The following is a 21,778-nucleotide window of genomic DNA, read 5'->3' as shown; positions in this document are numbered from 1 at the left end:
AATAAAATAAACAGTGTAATAAAATGGAAGATGCAGGTCTAGTTTTTGATAGGAAGTTTGGGGAGAAGAAATGCAGACCTGGGATATCCTGTAGAGCAGCGGTCCCCAACCCTTGCAGCTTGGAGGCCTGGCTGGGGGGGGGGGAGGAGAGGGGAACCAGGCCACACAAGTGGCAACCCAGGGCATGCAAGCATGCAGCTCAACTTGCACAAGTGTTGGCTGGGTGCATGCACACATGCAGCTCAACTTGTGTGAGTTGAGCTGTGTGCATGTGTGCACACACGCTGGCCCGCCGCTTGTGCAAGTTGAGCTGTGCACGCCACTTGCCTGGCCCGGTTCTGAATAGGCCACAGCGCGGTAGTGGCCCGTGGCCCAGGGGTTGAGGATGCCTGCTGTAGAGTCACAAGAGGAAAGGGGAAAAAAGCAGAGTACAGCTTCTGGAAGGAAGGAAGGAAGGAAGGAAGGAAGGAAGGAAGGAAGGAAGGAAGGAAGGAAGGAAGGAAGGAAGGAAGATTTTTTTCTTATCCCATTTCAAGCATTCCATATATAACAGGAATGCCACAATTCTCAGCATAATGCCAGGAAAAGATGCCCTTTTCAAATATTGAAAAAAGCAGTCCCAGCGTTTCCCTCCTGCTTAAGTGTTTACATGGCGCTCACAACAAAGAAGTGGTTGAGATTTCTTGCAATTTGGAGAGCATCCAGGTGGGGGGCTCTTTCAGCCTTTGCCAGCAGGAGCTAATGCAGATGTCAGAAGTCAGCAGGAATTCTGAGAGAGAGAGAGAGATCCACATTATATTAAAAAAAAAAACATCTGCTGTTATTCAGGGCGCTAGTGCAGATGTTTGCAATGGAACACACACTTATGTGGATTCCCATCCGAGCAGCATCAGTATCCCTTTTGTCCCATTCTCTTGACAAGATGGGCCTTGAGATATTTCCCAACCTGCCCATGCCACCTTCTGGAGAAGAACAGTCCCAAAGACAGCTGGTGGGGCTGACTTCCACCCTGCTTCCAAGCGGCACAGCATTCTGGCGCTCATTCATGCATTGGAAAAACCGAAACTGACTGAGCTGCTAACATCAAGATCAGCTGGTTTTTACACAAGCAGCAAAAGCTATTTCACATCCCCCCTCTCTTCTCCTTCTGAAAATTAATAAGCTTGAGTAGGGGGTTGGACTAGAAGACCTCCAATGCCTCTTCCAGCTCTGTTACTGTGTATTCAAGGGAAGCATCTTTGGATGCTCTGATGCTTATGGAAACACCAACTTTGCTTCACCCTGCATTAGAGCTGGACAAATCCTGAGAACCAACCTTTATAGGTAGAGCCCATCACTTAAATGGCCTCCCTTCCTTCATGTGCTTTCTTTTCAAAGATGCCTCTCCTGCATTTTCCCAGCCTTTCACTTTGCTGATGTTTCCACTTACAGTTATAGCCTTTAACCCCAAGTAAAGATAAGGGAGGTCGCTGGAAGTTCAGCTCTTGTCAGTAACAGAGTCATCCAAGAAAGTAGAACAAATCTATTGAGTTGTTATAGTGGGCTTTCATTTGGCATTTCCTTAGCTTGGGGGGGGGGCAAAAAAAATTGCTTCCTGTTTGAGATAATAGTGAGATGCATCAAGAGTCCACAACTTGGCGGTCTCGCAGCCAAGACCTAAACTATTTTAGCAAAAGTCATTAAGATGCCAGAAGCAATATCAAGTTCTCAGACTTAAAAGCTTCCTGCGATGGAATAGGTTTGGGCCTGCATCCACAACACAATTCAAAATGGTGGCAGTTGAAGAGAAATCTTGGAAAGGGCGGCAAATTTTTTTTTTAGCTCAACGCCAGAGTTGAGCTAGGATTTATGAACTTTCTTGGTAAACGCTTGCTCCATTTCTGAGAATTTCTTCTGAGTTGGTTTTGCTGTTTTATTTCTTTATTTACTCTGCCTTTGTGAGCAGAACTGCTGAATGGTGCCGATCTAACAGTTCACAAGGGGGCAAACAAAAATACAGCAGGAACCTCATCCATCAATCTCTCCTCTGACTGTGTGCTGGGAAGAAGGCAAATTTTGACAGATGGCTAGAGCAGCACGTTTTGCCATCTGTCGGAAGCTGTAAATATATGCACTGCCCAGCATTTTTTGGAACGTCTCACATGTCAGATGTATGTAAAAACGCATGTTCCCAACTGGCAGCCAGATCCCTATGCTGACATCTGGTCTATAGTTTCTCTAGTGAGTTTGGTACTTGTCTAGTCCAGGGGTAGGCAACCTTGGCTCTTTTATGACTCGTGGACTTCAACTCCGAGAATTCCTGAGCCAGCATGGTTGCCTACCCCTGGTCTAGTCAATCAAGGAGGCCCTGCTCTACCTCCATTATTAAAGCATCATTATGCTCACTAAAGGGGGGTGTAATGGCTCAGTGGTTAAAGATGCTGAACTTGTTAATGGAAAACCTGCAAATGTGAGTAAATAAATAGGTACCACTTCCATGAGAAGGAAACAGCATTCCGTGCACCTTGGTATATACTTATGTTGGCCACATGACCACGGAAGTCTCCTTTGGCTAAGAAACAGAGATGACCAGAAAGTCCGACACGACTGGACAGGGGAATGCTTTATCTTTACCTCAATGATCACTAGAGAAAGACATAGACCAGAATCATCCTTACAGACAGATGTTTCTAGAGCAGTGTTTCCCAAGCTTAGCCATGTCCAGTTGTGTGGACTCCAACTCCCAGAATTTCATCAATGGCTGTGCTGGTGGCTGCACTCTGGGATCTGAAGTCCACAAACCTGCAAATGTCCCAGACACAACCTTCCAAAGTCCTCTTGATGTTATAGCTTTCCTTAGTGATCTGGGCATTGTTGTTTCTCTTCTGACAAGTCACATTGTCAGAACCAAAGTGGCTGAGGAAAGAAAGAGAAGATGCCGAATGGAGCTGGATAGCCAGCACTCCTATTGTGTTTTCATCCTAGTTGTATTCATCATGCAAATAACAAGGTTTGTGTCAGGAGAAGAGGGAAAACAGCTACTCTGGATCAGAAAGATCCAAACACAATCTCAGCTATGGGTTTTGGATGAGGGAACACAGCTGCATCAGACAGAGATATCCCTAGCAGCTGCTTAGGAAGGCATCTATTAGTAAAGATTAGGAAGTCCTTCAACCGTTCACAACAAATTCAAGCTCTATAGCCTTTTCTAAATCAAGACATCCTTCTTGTACCAGGAATTTCATTATGGGGCTTAAGAAGAGTTTTGATGTATATCTTCCCCATCTCGCTATTTGAGGAGATAAAGTCCATAAAAATCTGTTTCACTCAAGATGAAAATTAATATCTCATATATCTTTTTCTTTTAGGAAGATTCATCACCACAGGGAAAACTACAGAAGACCCAAGGGAAATATAAAGTATTATCAAGAAAAAAACCGATGACGGAGGGATATAGTTGTCAGTGGCTTTCTTACTTATGGTTATAGGATTAAAAGTAGATAAAAGAATTCATGGTACTGAACAACGTGAGACAGAATTTGAAATAGAATTGTGTACAAATGTTGAGTTGACTAAAAATGCTGATTACAGCATACAGATGGAATCAGAGGAGATGACCAGGCTGAGCCAGAGAGAGGGGTCAAACATGCCACTAGTCTTGAGTCCTTTTGTGCCCACAAGAGATCTAAGTCCAGCCCAACTTGAATTCCATTGACTCTTATCTACTGCCAACTCGCTTGGATTGTTATTAGTTCAGATTCTTGTAGAGAGATCTAGCATGCAATAAATCTCCCTTGGCTCCTGATTTCCTGCACTTCACTGGAACAATGGGAAAGCATGTGATTGCTATAATTGAATAAAATAGAACTGGAAGAGACTTTGGAGGTCTTCTAGTCCAGCCCCCTGCTCAAGCAGGAGAGCCTATACCATCTTAGACAAGTGACTGTCCAATCTCTTCTTAAAAATCTCCAGTGATGGAGCGCCCACAATTTCTGGAGTCAAGCTGTTCCACTGGTTAATTGTCCTCATTGTCAGGAAGTTTCTCCTTAATTCCAGGTTGCTTCTCTCTTTGATCAGTTTCCAACCATTGTTGGAAATAATGTGACCCCCCTCTTCTTTGTGGCAGCCCCTCAAATATTGGAATACTGTACTCTGTTTCTTCTTTTCTTTAGACTAGCCAAACCCAAGTCCTGCAGCCGTTCCTCATACATTTTAGTCTCCTTTGATCATTTTAGTTGCTCTTCTCTGAACTTTTTCCAAAATCTCAACATCTTTTTTGTAGCGTGGTGACCAAAATTAGTTGCAGTATTCCAGGTGTGGTTTTATTTGAAATTTACCCTATATTATATTCTTTTTTTAATATGTTCCATTGGTTTATGACACCAGAAAAATTATCCAGACTGGATGCAGGCCCTTCAAATATATGTTGGAAATATGAACAAGAAGGGTTATTAGGGAAAAAGACCTTTCTTGTTCATTCTTGTTCACAGGAAAATAACTAGCTTATATCTTGGAAAGCTCTTTCCAGTTGAAGGAAATAATGGAATTTGGTCCAGTAGCCTTCATATGTTCATCTGTCCATAATGGCACCTTCTGAAATATCTCATTCTACTCTTTTTTGAGGGGAGTATCTAGCCACCTACCATCAGAACCAAAGAATATATCACCCCTCCCTCCAGTACTGAAATATCATTGGACTCCAATTCCATCAGTCCCAGCCAACATAACCAATGACCAAGGATGAGAGGCAATGTGATCCATGCACACATTTCTTACGTTGCCATGCAGAGAAGAGGCATGTGTGTCACCAAACTCCATGTTAAGTGCTCTGTGGCAGTTTTCTGGGAAAAGGAGAGGAACTGAAGATGGGGCAAGACAAAAGAATAACAAAGATGGAAGGGTCCTTGGAGGTCTTCTAGACCAACCCTCTGCTCAAGCAGGAGACTCTCTACCATTGCAGACAAATGGCTGTCCAATCTCTTCTTCAAAACTTCCAGTGATGGAGCAGCCTCAACTTTAGGAATCAAGTCATTCTGCTGATTGATTGTTCTAACTATTAAGAAGTTTCTCCTTAATTCCAGGTTGCTTCTCTCCTTGATTAGTTTCCATCCGTTGTTTCTTGTCCTGCCTTCAGGTGCTTTGAAGAACAGCTTGACTCCTTCTTCTTTGGGGCAGCCCCTGAGATATTGGCAGCTCCTTAGATACTTATCCATTAATCTATAATTAAAGATGGATTAAACTTCCTTTCCATCTTTGCTGTGTTTTATTACAGAGCACTTCATTCCCTGCACAGTGTGCAAAACATTCTTCTGGATCTGCAAGTTTTTCAGGCAGGGATGAATTGAATTGAATACTTTATTTGGCCAAGTGTGATTTAGACACACAAGGAATTTGTCACTGGATGGGGTACCATTCCAGCCTCAGACCGATTTGTCCTCTGCTGTTTGTGGAAGCCAGGCCTCCAATAATGAAGGCACAGATTGCTACCATGACTTAAAATTGGGTTTATTAACAAATCTGTTAAAGCACAATAAAACAGTTGGAAAGAAGAAGAAAAAAACAACACCCCAGCCTGTGAATTTGCTTTCACAAATCGAAACCCTCAAATGTCAATTCTTTCCTTCAAGTCACACTTAGGGCAGCGCATGTTAAAAAAAAAAAAAAAAGGAGCAGGGCTTTGTTTGTACAGTTATGGCCGCCCATAAGTGACGCCACCCCGATGGATGCTCCAGACTGGCATCGCTTATTTAGTACCACTGAAAGGGGCATCTCTGCCAAGGGAGAGGAAAACCACAGCGGGAAACAAAATGATACTGCCCTTTTAGTCCGCTTCCGTATTTTATTTTTTAAAATAATAATAATAATAACGAGCCGCGCTGTCTGATGAATGGGCTGATGTTTTCTCTTCCAGTGGGAATGTTATGAACTCCAGTCCTCTTGTGCTTGAGGATCCTGAGTCAACTTTGTCAGCCTTGCTCTGTTGCTTTCTGAATGGGCCCAGTTGAAAAAAGTCTCCACACGGCACGGTTAAGCTCTCCTTGGCCAGTAGCTTTTTGAGAACTGACCTGCAGTGTCTCTACTCTGTTCTCTCCCTGCTTGAAAAATAGCAGTTCTAAGGATTAATCCCTACCCCTACATCCACTAAGCCAAGAACACAACACGAACTGAGAAATGCCCAGCTTTCTTAGCCAAACGGGCCCTACCTACCAATTCTAGACCACGCACAACATCTGGCCTAACACTGAGTTGTCACACTAAAGTACCCATACACATCACAGTGGCTTCCAGGCCTGGGAAGGGCAAAGGCCATGTTCTCGTAAGGTTCTTCCCCAGCTCTTTTGGTCCTTGCACCAAATGCTGGCTGCGATTCAACGCAGAGCCCTGGTGGCCATTCTCCCCAACCAAGAAAACCCACCTCTCCATCTACCACTCCTCCCAGCCTCCCCTCCCCAATCCTCCCATGGGGCACAGCCTCCAGGAAAGTGGCTTGCCAGAAGCCTCTTTTTACGTGGTTCCATTGCAGGGCCCGACGGTGAGTTTCAAGGCTCCTTGGTGGTGCAAGAGCTTCAACGCTTTGAATTCCAAAGGCATGGTGTGAGGACTGGCCTGGGACATGTAGCCATATTTCAGGCTGTCATAGTAGTGGTACTTAACAGGGTTTTGGTCTGGGCCTTGGGGAAATGGCCAGAAACCATAGAGGTAAATCTGGTTGCAGAAGCGAGTTGCCAGGGTGTACATCAATAAACCAGTGGTGGGACGCTTAATGTAGACTTTGTTTGTCAGCCAATACCTGGAAAGGAACAAAAATCATATGAGAAATGGTTAACTTCCTTTGGCATGAGTTTGAGACCACTGGGGGGGAATACTTCTTTACACAAAATCATCATTATAGAATCAAGATCACGCGAAGTAATATTACTGCTTTATATAGACTCAAGATCACACAAAGTAATATTACCACTATATAAAGCCCTAATAAGACCACACCTGGAATACTGCAACCAATTCTGGTCACCATATCACAAAAAAGATGTTGAGAGTTTGGAAAAAATTCAGAGAAGAGCAACTAAGGTGATCAAAGGCCCGGAGACTAAAACATACGAAGAACGGCTGCGGGACTTGGGTTTGGCTAGTCTAACCTTTAATTCTGGCTTTGCTATACTGTAACCCCCTTGGCTCTTAGTAAAAGAATACCTTTTTTGCACAAAATGGAGTCGAGGGTCTTTCTTTCCTAAGGATCCAAGTCGAGGCAGGTGTGACAGTGATATTATTCTGAGCTACTTTCTCACACTTTTCCCTGGCTCCAGGACTCAATTCTCACTTTTATCCTCCCTTACCAGTTCAGTGCACGAATATAAAGGCAGAGCTCCTTAGAAGCCCTCCATCGCTCCCTCCATCTCCTCTGCTTTGTCTCAACTGAGACGATGGAACCGTCCCACATTTTAAATGTAGGATTCATCCCCCAATTCATTCCCCTCCTGTTTTATTTCATCCTCTGTAGCCTGAGAACCGCTCACCCTCGTACAGCATGCAACAGTCGCAGGGAAGGGTAGGCGGTGCGGACGTTAATGTGATGCTTGAGGATGAGTTCGTTGACCCACTCCACCCGTTCCTTCCCCCCTTTGGCCATGAATGCCGGGATCCAAAGGACGCTGCCGTTGAGGCTATGAAGGCGTTGAAGCAGCTTCTCCCGCCAAGTGTCATTCACCAGGTCCTCAAAGGCACGCTGGATGACGGAAGGGTTCATGGTGACCAGATCGGTCTTTGTTCCAACGTCGTGGGTATAATCCTGCACTGGGGCTAGATTGCATCTGGAAATGGAAAAGATTAGGATACAGGCTCATGTTTCCCTTTAAGGTTAAAGGATCTGAAAGAATACAGTGGATTTTGTTAATATAAATGGTGATAGTTTATAAAGATTATAAGTGCAAACAGGAATACGTATTATTTCCACAGCAAGGAAGAAAAAAGCAGAAATTGATTGTTTTATTCCAAGAGGAGGATATATTTAATTACGTTTTTTTTAAAATATGGAAATCACTTCTGGATTTTGTGCTTGTGATGAAAAAAAGATATGAAACATTGACTTTGGTTGTGCTGATTGGAGAGATTTGTTGTTACGGAAATGGCTAGTATATACTAATGTGTCAAAGTAAAAAGCTGAGGTTGTAATGTTATCTTCTACTGTGCTAAAAAGAGTTGGAAGTCAACACTTCTTTCTTTTTTCCCGTGTACCTCATATTTTCTTTCCCCGTCTCTTTTTCCTTCCCTTAGTTTCCCATTTTTATTTTACCTTATATTTTATACTTAGATAAAACAATAAGAGTCATAAATACTAAAAAAAAAAGGACAGTACATATTACATTCTAGACATCATCTAGAGCAGTAATTCTCAGCCTTTCTGACTCCATGGACCGGCAGAGGTGGCAATGGGAGATGGTTTCGCAGGCATAACCCAAATTCCTTGCATGCAGGCTACTTCTGCTGACTGCCAGCTGCCAGTAGTTTGGCAGTTCGATTCTCACTGGTTCAAGGTTGACTCAGCCTTCCATCCTTCTGAAGTTGGTAAAATGAGGACCCAGATTGTTGGGGGCAAGAGGCTGACTCTGTCAACTGCTTAGAGAAAGATGTAAAGCCCGGTGAAGCGGTATATAAGTTTATTGCTATTGAAGGCTTGTGCCGAAGTTCTACTCCTTTGGGCACGATGCTGCTTGTGCCACTCTGATGCCTCCTGCTCTAGATGGCACAGCTTCCATGGTCCAAGCCTTTTTCCATCTGTCGACAGCTTCTTTAGGCTCATAGTTTAAATGAAATAAGGAAAGAGCCAATAAGGAACTAAGCAGCCTAGTTAGGTGGTACGCTAGTAAGAGAGAAGGAGGGAAGGAGAAAAGGAAGGAGAGAAGGAGGGAGAGAAAGAAATTTCCCTAAAAGGTAGCCTGCTTCTTTACCATCCAAGGACTGTCCTACCCTTCCTGAAGCTGAGGAGACACTCTGCCCTTTCCATGAGCTGTTACCTTATCACAAAGCTGTGGGTGTCAATTTCCTTGCCGCAGCCACTGTTCAGCAGAATGCCCGAATTGCCCACGATGGCACAGGTCCGGTAATGCTTGCCTTTCAGGGGGGATGTCCTTGGTAAGAGGGCGTAGAGATTTTGGGAAACATTCATGGTGCTGTCTCTGTCAAACACATAGTGGATGATGTCTCCTGGTTTCAGAGTTCCCTTCAGCACCGAGATGTCTTTCTCGGCATCCAAAAACTTCAGGATGTGTTTTCTTTCAGAAGAGAAGAACAGAAAGAGCCATTATGCTTCAGGAATACTGCCTAGCCCTCCCTCCCTCCCTCCCCTTCCTTCCTTCCTTTCTCTCCCGGTCCACATCTCCTTCCTTCCTTCCTTCCTTCCTTCCTTCCTTCCTTCCTTCCTTCCTTCCTTCCTTCCTTCCTTCCTTCCTTCCTTCCTCTCTTGCTCTCCACTTCCACATCTCCTTCCTTCCTTCCTCTCTTTCTCTGCACTTCCACATCTCCTTCCTTCCTTCCTCTCTTTCTCTGCACTTCCACATCTCCTTCTTTCCCTTGCCTTCCCCTTCCTTCCTTCCTTCCTTCCTTCCTTCCTTCCTTCCTTCCTTCCTTCCTTCCTCTCTTGCTCTCCACTTCCACATCTCCTTCCTTCCTTCTTCTCTTTCTCTGTACTTCCACATCTCCTTCTTTCCCTTCCCTCCCTCCCTCCCTCCCTCCCTCCCTCCCTTCCTTCCTTCCTTCCTTCCTTCCTTCCTTCCTTCCTTCCTTCCTTCCTTCTTCTCTTGCTCTGCACTTCCACATCTCCTTCCCTTCCCTTCCTGTACTGACATTGATTTTATAACCTTGTTGAAGATAGCAGCCGGATCAGATCCCAGATTAGTAAGGAAAATTGGGGGAGGAAGAGACCCCCTCCCCCCCACAAAAAGGCAAAAAGAAAACCAAGAAGTTGAAAGGTAGGCCTCCATTCCTGACCAGCTACACGGATGTGCATTCCTCAGGCGTTCAGCTCAACTCCGAGGCCTTTTCTGCAATACTAATACTTCATGGCATGCATAATCTATGTGCACTTCATGCAAAAATCATTTCCTCAGTTCTGTCAACAAGGTTTTCTAGCCTGGAGCCATCCGACTCTTTGAGGGACTCCAGCTTATCCAAACAGAAGGGTACAATGGAACAAAAGGAGAAAGTAATTCATTGGTGCCTGCAAATGGTTTCTTTTTATATATTCCACAATATGAAGGCATTTTTTTCCGGGGAGGGGGGGGCATGAATATGAGTACTGTATTACTTCTATTTTTTGAGAGCAGGGGGAAGATTGAGACATCTTTGCTCAGGAATTCTGGGAATCGAAGCCTTAAGATATATGAAGTAGGGATAGGAGGTGGAGGTCTGAGAAGTCAAGATGGCAGCCAGGATCGTACATTAGGTTGGAAAAAGTGGATTTGGGCGTACAAACTGACCTCTCTGCTTTTTAAGAATAACTGTACAATATACAAGTAGTCTTCGATTTACAAGCACAACTCAGCCCAAAATTTCTGTTGCTAAGTGAGACGGTTGCTAAACATTGTTGCCTCATTTTACAACCTTTCTAGCCACAGTTGTTAAATGAATCACTGCAGTTGTTAAGTTAGTAATACGGTTGTTAAGTGAACCTGGCTTCCCCATTGATTTTGCTTGTCCGAAGGTCACAAAAGGGGATCACGTCACCCCCCGCCCGGGACATGGCAACCATCATAAATGTGAGCCAGTTGCCGAGCTTCCGAAATTTGATCACGTGACCCCCGGGGATGCGGCAACGGTCGTAAACGTGAAAAAAAAGTCATAAGTCACCTTTTTCAGTTCCTTTGTAACTTTGAACGGTCACTAAATAAATGATGGTAAGTAAAGGTTACCTATACTGGCTTTTCTCCAGGAGCTTTTTAAGCAATTTTACTCTGCTTATCTTTAAAATCATTTGTGTTAAGGAAGCTGCCGGTGGGGCCATGTGTCAAGAGGGGGATTAGAAACCCGCCTGTCATTTGGAAGGCCCAAACTCACCCCATGAATGGACAGTGGATTTGACCCCTGGTTGTTCTACTCCTTGCCCACCACATAACTGGCACCCACTTGGCCTTTGCCTGTCATTTGTCAACCACGGCTGACACTTGTCTTGGCAGGCCATTTCCCGTACCTGATGGTCAATGACAGCGTCTGATTGTACATCCACTGGGATTGAACCGTCTGGTCATGGATCTTAATGTTGTCATTACTTTTTTCAGCAACAGATGGAGATGAAGACCCATTTAGTGTCCCTTCCGTTCTGGAGAGAAAAAAGGAGAGCAAAGAAGATGGATAGGTAGGTAGGTTACCTAGCCTGGTAATGAAACGCTTGGGAACCAACTCAGAAGCTTGGAGAACGAAACTTCACCCTCTTAGAGAACTGTCCCCCCCAACCAGTGCTGATTTGTTGACCAGTAACTAAATGCCACGTCTTCAGGTCAATGACTCAAGATACGACTGTCCCCTTTTTTTTCAATTTGATAATATATTGCTAACACATTTTTATGTGTTTATGAGATTGCCACAATGTCAAACCTGCAAGACTAAATTGCCTTCGAAACGTCTCACATATATTGGTAATATAAACAAAGGACTTCTTTGAAACTAAAATCTGAAGACAGAAGGCAAGGTACAAATGCTGTTGTTTGTTCTCGTTGTGGAGAGCAACTTGCCCATACCCATCGGATGCTAAATTGAAGGGGTAATCACACAGAGATGCAGAAAACTTCAGAAATGGCCGAAATGCATTTAGATCCAGGAAAGAGCCAGTTGTTTATTTGTCTTCAACTTGCCTGACCAGTTAATGGCTAGATTCGCCAGCTATCCATGGTTTTCTAGAACCATCGTGGCATAGTATAATGTTGGCACATTGTGCCTTAGTCACAAACCATAATTAACCAAACATGGCCTAAAGGGATATACTGTTTAGTCTCTATGCAGAAAATGCCCAGAAACATGAAAAAAAAACAGATCTCGAGAGTAAGTCAATAAAGCATCTCTCCTCAAACACATTGAAAAGCAGAAAATGACACAATGAAGGAGATGAATAGCCCCTTCAAGCAGAAAACAAAGGAACACATCATCTATTTTACGAACCTATTAGACCTGCTGTGTAAACTGCTCACTGCTGATCGGACTGCATCTCGGCCCCCAGAATTCCTGCAAAACAAAGGAAATGTATTATTTATCCACTGCTCACAGTGGTTTCTCCTGCCCTGAGGAGCAGAGTTCATCATTTGGAGACAAGATGCTTAGATACGCTCTTGTGTTCAGAGACTCTTTCTTTTTCTCCTGTCCTTCAAAGATCCCATGAAACATCTTCTAACCAAGATGAAAAGCAAGCAGGTTGATGAGAAGTGATTCAACTAATCAAGGAGAGAAGCAACCTAGAACTAAGGAGAAACTTCCTGACAGTGAGAACAATTAACCAGTGGAACAACCTGCCTCCAGAAGTGGTGAATGCTCCAACACTGGAAGTTTTTAAGAAGAGACTGGACAGCCATTTGTCCAAAATGGTATAGGGTTTCCTGCCTGAGCAGGGGATTGGACTAGATGACCTCCAAGATCCCTTCCAACTTTACTACTAAACCACATCTGTTTTTCTCCAGTGACACCATCTACTCCCGCCACCTTACAATTGAATCAAAAGATGGAGGAAGGAGACCATCGAGTGAGGAATAACCTTAAAGGAGGAGATGGCTGAAGGATCTGACCTCCCTTATACTACTTGAAGGACACCGAATAGGTTGAGAGTTGGAGGGCCAAAAGGTAGAACCAATATGCTCAAGTGGATAACAACACACTGTGTGAATGTGGGGAGACACAGAGCCTGGTCCATCTGCTGGTATGTCAGCTACTTCCAGAAACATGTACCAATAATGACTTATCTATAGCCAACAATAAAGCAAGAAGCTGGCTTCATTCTGGCAGTTTAAAGTTTGATCTAGACATGGAAGAAGAAGTTTTCTTCCAGTCCAGTAGACATTTTCCTTTCGTTCCAATTACTTTCATGTCCATTTCACTTCAAATTCACTCTTGACTCTGTCAATTAATGCTCCTTCATAGATTGAGACTTACTCGTGAATTGCTTGTTAATTCTCTCATATTTTCGTTATAAACAATGAAAGAAGTCGTTTTTCTTGTGCATATCTCAATAGACATATGCCCGAGTTATATATCTGAAGCAGTATTTAAGCAGATGCTCACAATATACTTCTCATTCATTCTTGCATGCCCGAGTTATATATCTGAAGCAGTATTTAAGCAGATGCTCACAATATAATTCTCATTCATTCTTGTGTCTTTGGATGACCCAAAGATTCTTTGCGACACTCTGTACACCCATTTAATCATGGTTCCTAACAAAGCATCTCCCATCTCCAATTATATTAATTCAGAATGTCACTCTGTTTCCCCCCCAAATTCATTTCTGGTCCTTTCATGATCACCATTCACTGGAATGTAACATGTATTTTATTACCAACGTACAGATTCCTATTTTCATAGTTATTCATAATAGTCTGGCGAACACTAATTCATACTTTCTCAGATACAATTTAGACCTTTCATTCATAACTAAAGATACCCCTTCATTTCTCTGCTTATATTCATCCACTCATCAAGACTGCTTTCTTTCAGATCTATTACATCTTTCCCCAGAGGGTTGGGTTTTTTTTTTTTTTTTTTGTCACACTGCAGCCTTCAGCAGTTAGTCTCCCAAGCGTAAACCAGCTGGAAATGAAGCTGGCTTAAGAAATCTCTTTATAGATTTTAACCCCTTCCTCTTTAAAACTTATGGACTTCAACTCCCAGAATTCCTCAGCCAAGTTGGCAAGAGAATTCTGGGAGTTGAAGTACACGAGTCTTAAATTTGCCAAGATTGGACACCCCTCCTCTAGACCATCTCTCCCTCTTCCTCTTCCTCTTCCTCTTCTTCTTCCTCTCTCTCTCTCTCCCTCCCTCCCTCTCTCTCCCTCCCTCCATCTTTCTCTCTCTTTGTCTCTCCCCTGCATCTCTTTCTCTCTCTTTCCCCCCTTCAAATGCAAGGGTACACACATCACTTTTCAATCTAAACACCACCTTTGGCTTTTGAATAGGCATTGGACAAATTCCAGTGGGGTCAGGATAAGAATATGGGTTTAACTCCATTTAAATTAAATTAAAGTCATTTACAATACATTACAGGCAGTTAATGGGTGCTCCCCATGAATCTGACAATTCCTTCCCCTTTCTGTCACCTTCAACATTACAATTTAGTGACCATTATATTTGGACGGGCTCCGAAAGCTACATTAAAGCTTTCAGGGGGCATCTGTGATTTGAGTTCTCAGATGTATACCCATAATAAAGCACATTATTCTGTACAAAAAAAAAATAGGTATTTGCCTTGAAAGTGTAAACATAAAAATAAATCCACAGGGTCGGGGAAAAAAGCAGAGGTGAAGCCATACATTTAACTACATTCCAATCATACTTATAAACTTAGATAAGCATTACACTTTTCCCTTTTGAAGTAAAATCGTGTTATGCAAGGGGTAGAAGACAAGTGAGAAGAAGTGAGAAGAAGCAAGGCAAAGGAATGAAAAATAAGAGATAAGAAAAGGAAATCAAACTAAATCTACCCTATTCATTAAACCTCTCCAGTTCTTTCATCTCTGCAAAGCATCCTTGTTTCTAACACACCTATTCACCACTTCGTAGACTGATTGTGGTTTTTAATTCTCTCACTTTATTTTTTGAATTGGATTAGAATACCAAATACAGAATAACAGAGTTGGAAGAGACGTTGGAGATTTTTCTAATCCAAACCCCTGTTCAAACAGGAAACACGATACCATGCCGGACAAATGGCTGTCCAGTCTCTTCTTAAAAGCCTCCAGTGATGGAGCACCCACAACTTCTGGTGACAAGCCATTCCACTGGTTAATTGTTCTCACTGTGGGGGAATTTCCCCTTAATTTTGGATTTCCCCTTAATCTCTTTGATCAGCTTCTATCCTTTCTTCTTGTCTTGCCCGCAGGTGATTTGAAGAATAGGTCAGTCAACACATTGTGACAGTGCCTGGAATCCAACCATGATTTTGTTTTCCTGTTTTCTCAACCCGTTATTGTTCCTTCATATATTGATTTGGCAATCTGACCTTCCTTCCTTCCTTCTTTCCCTCCCTCCCTCCTTCCTTCCTTCCTTCCTTCCTTCCTTCCTTAAGATGAAAGTGTCTCACTTTTGTAGAAAGTGAAAAAAAAATCCACTTTTAAATATCACCCAATTTTTCTTGACATTTTCTCTTCTTGTTCCAAGAGGGCAGGGGTCAAAGTGTCAAGATGGTGGCCAACCACGTAAAGCCCCCCCCTTTTTTAACACTTAACCCCCTCCTTATGGATATCTCTTCTTCTTTTATTTTCTTTTATTCTTCTTCTATTAAATTCTTAAGTATCCTGTTCCAACTGAATGTTAAACTAACATTATAAACACAAGATGAAAGCTACATCGTCTCAGGTAAAAATGGGCAGAACGGGTCTTAAATCTAGTCCGCTGCCTAGAATCACTTGCTATAGAAATGGAATGAGTGAATGAATGAACCATTAAATAAGTCATCTATCAAAAGATATTCTGATCCAATCTGAAGTGTTGTTTCCACTAGTTCCTCTTATCGGTTGGTTTTACGCCAGCTTGACAATGGGCCGTACACCCATTCCACCCATTTTGTTCCATTAAAAAGTAGATTGAATCAAAAGATTTTTCAGAAAATAAACAGAAAAAAAGATGAATTGCTCTGAACACAAAGAGAAATTCATCCCAAACGAATAAGAAACCTCCCGGAAGCCAATGTCACATGTGGAAGTACTGGGAAAGAAAACCAAGTCATATGCTATAGATTCAGCTTTCCAGGACAGAGGAAAGGGAAAATACAGAGGAAAAAACAGCATGCTTGTAAGACATCAGAAACACATAACGGTGGTAATAATTTCAAATGTTCACCACAAGTTTCAAACCAAGTCATTTTTCTTTCAATAGTCTGGATTCCCTGCCCAATTTTTAAGTATTTCTTAAATATATGGAGCTCTCAAATTACTTTTCTTTTCTTTTTCTTCCATCCTGGGATCTTCTCCAGCCATTCCTGCTGTCAAATCAAAAGCAGAGTTTTCCAACATTTTGAGATGGGAACAAGACAAACCCTCCAGCATATGGAGCTGAAGAAGCTTCTTTGGATGAGAAGCGAAACGTCTTCAAAGAAAAACAAGAAAGTCCAGTTGCCTCCTGAAAAAGCGCCTTTAATGTAATTTATAGAAAACATCATCAACCCTGACAGACAGATTTTAAAAAATGGAAAACCTTGCCTCTTCAATGGTCAGTCTGTCTTGGTTACCACTGACAGGTTACCGAAATACGGTCCAGGGTTACAACGTCTTGCACAGGAAGTGACCGCTTGGAGTTACAACGGCACTGAAAAAAGTGACTTATGACCATTTTTCACACTTACGACCGTTGCAGCAACCCCAGGGTCACGTGATCAAAATTTAGACGCTTGGCAACTGACTCATCCTTATGACGGTTGCAGGGTCCCGGATCATGGGATCACCTTTTGCAACCTTCCGACAAGCCAACTCAATCGGGAAGCCAGATTTCACTTAACAACTGTGTTACTAACTTAACATTTGCAGTGACTCACTTAACAACGGTGGCAAGAAAGGTCATCAACTGGGGCAAAATTCACTTAAACAAATGTTTCATTGAGCAGTGGAAACCTTGGGCTCAAACCTTGGTCGTAAATTGGAATCTGTCATCTCTTCAGCTGTCCTCAGAGGCTGACTAGAGTTTTGCAACCTGGTCAAGGTGCCGTACCTGCCAACTCAGGTGAACCTCCCACCTGTGTCACCTTAGGTGACTCCTAGTCAGTGGTGGGAGTCAAATAGGTGAACAACTGGTTCTCTGTGTGGATGCTGCTTCCGGAAGTCCGTTCTGGGCCTGGGCAATCAAAAATTAGCTACCGGTTCTGCTGAAGTGGTGAGAACTGGCTGAATCCCAACACTGCTCCTAGCCATGAAAAAATTCCCGAACTTGATCTACACAGAAGAATTGAGCTGTGAAACCCAGTGTCCCTCTGGGCTGCCTCATGATACATTTAACCTAGTTACTCAATTAACTCAAGTCCTGGGTTCACACAAGACACCAAGCCAAGGAGTGTCAAGAAACATGGAATAATAAAACTTCTTGCCCTAGCTTCCCAATGTAAAAAAGATGTTGAGATTCTAGAAAGAGTGCAGAGAAGAGCAACAAAGATGATTAGGAGACTGGAGACTAAAACATATAAAGAAGGGTTGCTGGAATTCAATGAAAAGAAGGACTAGGGGTGACATGATAGCAGTGTTTCAACATCTGAGGGACCGCCACAAAGAAAAAGGGGGTCAACTATTTACCAAAACATCAGAAGGCAGGAAAAGAAGCAATGGATGGAGACTAATCAAAGAGAGAAACAACCTAGAACTAAGGAGAAATTTCCTGACAGTGAGAACAATTTAACCAGTGGACTTGCCTCCAGAAGTTGTGAATGCTCCAACACTGGAAGTTTTTTAAGAAGAGGTCAGACAACCGTTTGTCTGAAAGGGTTTCCTGCCAGACCAGCTGGTTGGACTAGAAGACCTCCAAGGTTCCTTCCAGTTCTGTCATTCTGTTGTTCTAGTTGAGGGTGTGTTGGAAACTCAACCCCAAGATGTTGACTTCCCCCAGTCCCAAATCAGATCCAGCAATGCTTCTGTTTGGTTTTCCAGAGCCACAAGTGCTCCGGATGTCGTCAGACAATCCTTGAAGCTTTTCTCATTCACTGAATTGCTCTTCTGGACCACAAGTGACCCCCTCCTCATTTCTGCCTCCATCTTCATACCAAGAAGTGCCTTTTTCCTAACAAGGCTGAGGAAGAACCATTTGACTGCTTTTCTTTCTATCACTTCCAGGATCCTGCTGAAAACTAATTATTTTTCCTGGAAGATTCGTGACTCACTCCTTGCCCGTTGCTAATAGGCATTAATAAGCCTTCCTCCATGGGTTGGACTCCAAACCCTTTGGTCCACCGCCAGTCCTTTTCTAGCCCTGCCTGGATAGGAGCTACTGGTCTTTCCTTCTAAGGTAGGGTTGCTAGTCAAACTAAGGCAGGGTTGGTCTAACTGTGGTTTATAGAAGAAGTCACAACGGGGCGGAATCCCACCCAAATTAAAGCCAGGAAAACCAATATATAACCAACATATAAGTCATGCAAAGCCCACCTCATTTATTTAACTCACTTTCGCTCCTGTGCTAAATTCTGTGGTGGAAGTGAGGCGTCTTAGGAGGGTGCGTAGGGCTGCACAATCCGCTGAACAATGAACTAATCAAACCGGCGGGGTTCCTACATCACGTTAAGCCACCCAACGAGTCACCGCCGTTCAGACGAGCTGGGCTTAGCTCATTGTGCGAACGCAGGGAGCCGGCCCGGTTCGGGGCGCTCAGACTAGGTCTTCCCCGGGCTAAGGCTGGGGTCTTTTCCAAACTCTTCCCAGGGGCTCGTCAGCTCCCTTGCTTGCAAAAGACCCCCTTTCCCCGTTTTAGGGGGGGGTCTAAGCGCGGGGGTTGCCAAGGCAACTAAAAGTGGGCTTTGCCGGGATGGGGCTGATTGGCTGCCTTTTGGGGTCCGGCCGGCGAAGTCCCGGAACGGTTCTGCAGCGGCCAAGAAGGAGCTGAGCTCTGCACCTGCTCAGAGGAACCCTGTCGAGGTTCCCTAGCCGGCAGTGGAAGCCGACACCGAGGCTGAGCCCCTCCCGGACATTAAAACAGCCAGTCCGGGAAGTGGGGTGCGGAGTCCAAAAGAAGCAAGAGGGGGGCAGAGGGGGGACCCCAACAACCGGCCAGGCGAGTTTCCCGAAACGATGGCAATTGAGGAGCGCGCTGGGCGGGGTGCTTTCCTCCACGCCCCCTTCGCCCCCTCCCCAACCCTTCCCTGCTTTGGCCAGCCGCCGATTCTTCGCTCCCGGAGTGGGGGGGGGGTGTTGTGTGTATGTGATAAAAAGAAAGCGTCCCCCCCCTCCCCGCCAGCTCCGTTTCTCCCTTCCTCCCTCCCTCCCTCCTCCAGGCGCCCGAGGCAGAACAGGCGGCGCTGGAAACAAAGAAAACTCCGGCGCCCCCTCCCAGCCCCTCCCCGAAGTCCTCTCGGCACCCCCTTTCTTCCAGCAGCCTGTCTTTTGTCCCCCCCCCACCGCTCTGCTTCCCCCTGCTGCCTAGGCAAGCAGAGCCGCTCCCTCGCCCCCACCTGTCTCCTCCACCCACCCCCCACCCACCCCGTTTATCAGCTTCCCCACTCAGCCCCCCCCCCGCCTTCCCGCCCCCCTCTGGATTTCCTCCTGCCTCCCAAACTGTTCTTAAGCAGCCCCAAGAGACGAGACCCCTGGCTGGCTGGCTGGCTGGCTGGCTGGCGGGGGGATGCGGGGCTAGGTGGGCGGCTGGCTGGCTGGGTGGGCTGCCCCTCTCGCGCGCCACTTCTTGTACCCGATCTCCAGCTCGATCTCGGCGATGTCCGCAAAGAGCAGGATTCCCACGAGCAGGGTGAGCAGCGCCAGCGTCCAGCTCCGGCAGGGCAGCGGCATGGTTCCGGGGCCAGCCCGGCCGCGACAAGATCCGAGTGGCGGCTGGAGGAGGAGGAGGAGGAGGGGAGGAGGGGGAGGAGGCTGAACTGCAGAAAACGGTGTGTTGTTGGGGAGGGGGGGTCGAAGAAGGTGGGGCGGTTTTCCTTTGGATCCCGAACGCCCCCCCCCCGCTCCCCGAGGAAGGGGGTCCCGGTGCTCTGGAGTTTGGAAACTGCCTGGACCCTTAAAAAAGGGGGGGAAGCTGCGGCTGCTTGCCGAGGGTCCCTCTTCCTGCAGCCGCCCCCCTCCTCCCCCTTCAGCGCATCTTCTGGCCGGTAAATCCAACTTCCATCTCCGTCCAGGATGGAGCAGAATTCTTTCTCTGTCTCAGTATCCTCCCGCGCGGTTTTCTCTGCCTCCCTCCCCTCCTCGCGTCTTTCTCCTCCCTCTACAACGCCTCTTTGCAAAGTTTCAGCCCCCCCTTTCTCTCTCTCTCTCTTTCCCTGTTCCTTTCTCTCTTTCTGTTTCTCCCTGTCTCTCTTCTCCGCTTCTCTTTCTTCTCTGTTTCTTTTTCTCTCTCCCACTCTCTCTTTTGTCTGTCTCTCTCTTTTCTGTTTCTCTGTTTCTCTCTTTCACTGTTTCTCTCTCTGTCTCTCTCTCTTCTGTTTCTCTCTCTCTCCCCCCTCTGTTTTTTCTCTCTCTCTGTTTCTCTGTCTCTCCCTTTCTCTTTCTCCCTCTCTCTTTTCTGTTTTTGTTTGTTTCTTCTTCTTCTTCTTCTTCTTCTTCTTCTTCTTCTTCTTCTTCTTCTTCTTCTTCTTCTTCTTCTTCTTCTTCTTCTTCTTCTTCTCTCTCTCTCTCTCTCTCTCTCTCTCTCTCTCTCTCTCTCTCTTTTCTGTGTTTCTCTCTCATGTACTCTTACCAATCGAATCTGGTGGAACCCAACAGCAGCCCATTCAGAGGCATAACAGTCTTGGGATCAAGCTTTGCAGCTGTCTTTACCTTGCCAGAATCCTCATTACAGGTAGTCTTGACTTACAACAATTCATTTAGTGACTGTTCAAAGTTGCAACATCACTGAAAAAAATTGACTTTCAGCCTTTTTTCACGCAAGTGCCAATTCCGGGAAGAGTTTGATGCTGTTGTAGGTATTCTGAAAGTAACGGGAAATGGACTCACAACTCTCTTATCTGTAGCCAACAGGCAACAGGGAAGTTGACAGCAGGTTCCAACCTGGCCACCTGTTGGGGTGGGGGAGTCCTTGAAAAAGGAGGGCAACTATAGAAATGAATCAAAAGAACCACATGTCTTCATATTGCCTAGCGATGCCTTTTGTTAAAGCCACAAGAGTTGAGTTGCACTCCACAATGTACGAAGGGGTCAGCCCAAACCAACATGAGACAGGAGGGCCAGGGATATTCTAAAATGCATCTTTCAGGAAGGAAAGCTAAATCCAAAAGAGAGCACAGACAGGAGAAGAGAAAAAGTGGACCATGGGCATCACAAGTGCAACATAAATAACTGCAGAAATACATTGATGAGGGCATCCCAAGGAGATCAAGTGTTCAGAGAAAAAACAAGAACTTCTTCACATTATTTTCAAGCAGAAAAACAAATCACCCCAGGAAGTAGTTGGTTGGGTCATCAGAGAACAAAGGGGGGGGGAGGAGAGATGTGGGGCATCGTGGAGAAACTGAATGAAGGCAGGATAAAAAATGTTAAAAAAAATTGAACAAGGAGATTTTATTCCTTTCTCTCTTAGAAGCTGTAAGAACAGGGGTCATTCCAGGAACTGATTGGAAAGATAGATTTTTTCCCCCTTCTTTGTCAAAGTATTTCTTCTTCACCTTCTGCATAAACTGGGGGATGCATTTTCAGAAGACCTGATGATGACCCCAACTGGGATTATAAATCGTGGACTACATGTAATCTCAAAAACTTGGAATTAACTCCGGTTTGGAGATAGTTAACCTCCAAAGAGGCATGGCAGAGGACTAGCAGTGGGAACAGAGTAAATTTCCTGGTTGCAAGCATCCAGTGTGGCTGGTAGAAGAACCCAAAGGTTAGCTGAGAAAAAGCGCTTTTGTCTGTTCTCATCTTTGCTGGTGTCTCAGATTAGCACAATTAGTCTTCGCACGTGGTGCCTTTAACCCTTA

At 44.8% G+C, this 21,778-nt stretch overlaps 1 protein-coding gene across 2 annotated transcripts; it reads right to left on the bottom strand.

Moving 5' to 3' along the window:
• Positions 1-5,468: 5,468 nt before the first annotated feature.
• ST8SIA2 (ST8 alpha-N-acetyl-neuraminide alpha-2,8-sialyltransferase 2) lies at positions 5,469-20,028 on the bottom strand. 2 transcript variants are annotated; one of them, XM_039359303.1, is made up of 6 exons: positions 19,549-20,028; positions 12,130-12,192; positions 11,165-11,293; positions 8,994-9,155; positions 7,497-7,790; positions 5,469-6,769 (listed from the first exon to the last, which is right to left on the bottom strand). In XM_039359303.1, the coding sequence occupies exons 1-6, from the start codon at positions 19,644-19,646 to the stop codon at positions 6,484-6,486; spliced, it is 1,032 nt and encodes a 343-aa protein (XP_039215237.1). In that variant the 5' UTR covers positions 19,647-20,028; the 3' UTR covers positions 5,469-6,483. The 2 variants fall into 2 exon arrangements, with proteins under 2 accessions (XP_039215237.1, XP_039215236.1); XM_039359302.1 differs by having other exon boundaries at positions 8,994-9,251; positions 19,549-20,025.
• Between the last annotated feature and the right edge of the window lie 1,750 nt (positions 20,029-21,778).

This window comes from Crotalus tigris, unplaced genomic scaffold, assembly GCF_016545835.1.
Source record: "Crotalus tigris isolate CLP2741 ecotype Arizona unplaced genomic scaffold, ASM1654583v1 scf7180000019068.10715455, whole genome shotgun sequence".
NCBI classification, from domain to species: Eukaryota; Metazoa; Chordata; class Lepidosauria; order Squamata; family Viperidae; genus Crotalus; species Crotalus tigris.
The sequence above is the reverse complement of the archived record's forward strand: the minus strand, read 5'-3'. Positions and strand labels throughout refer to the sequence as shown.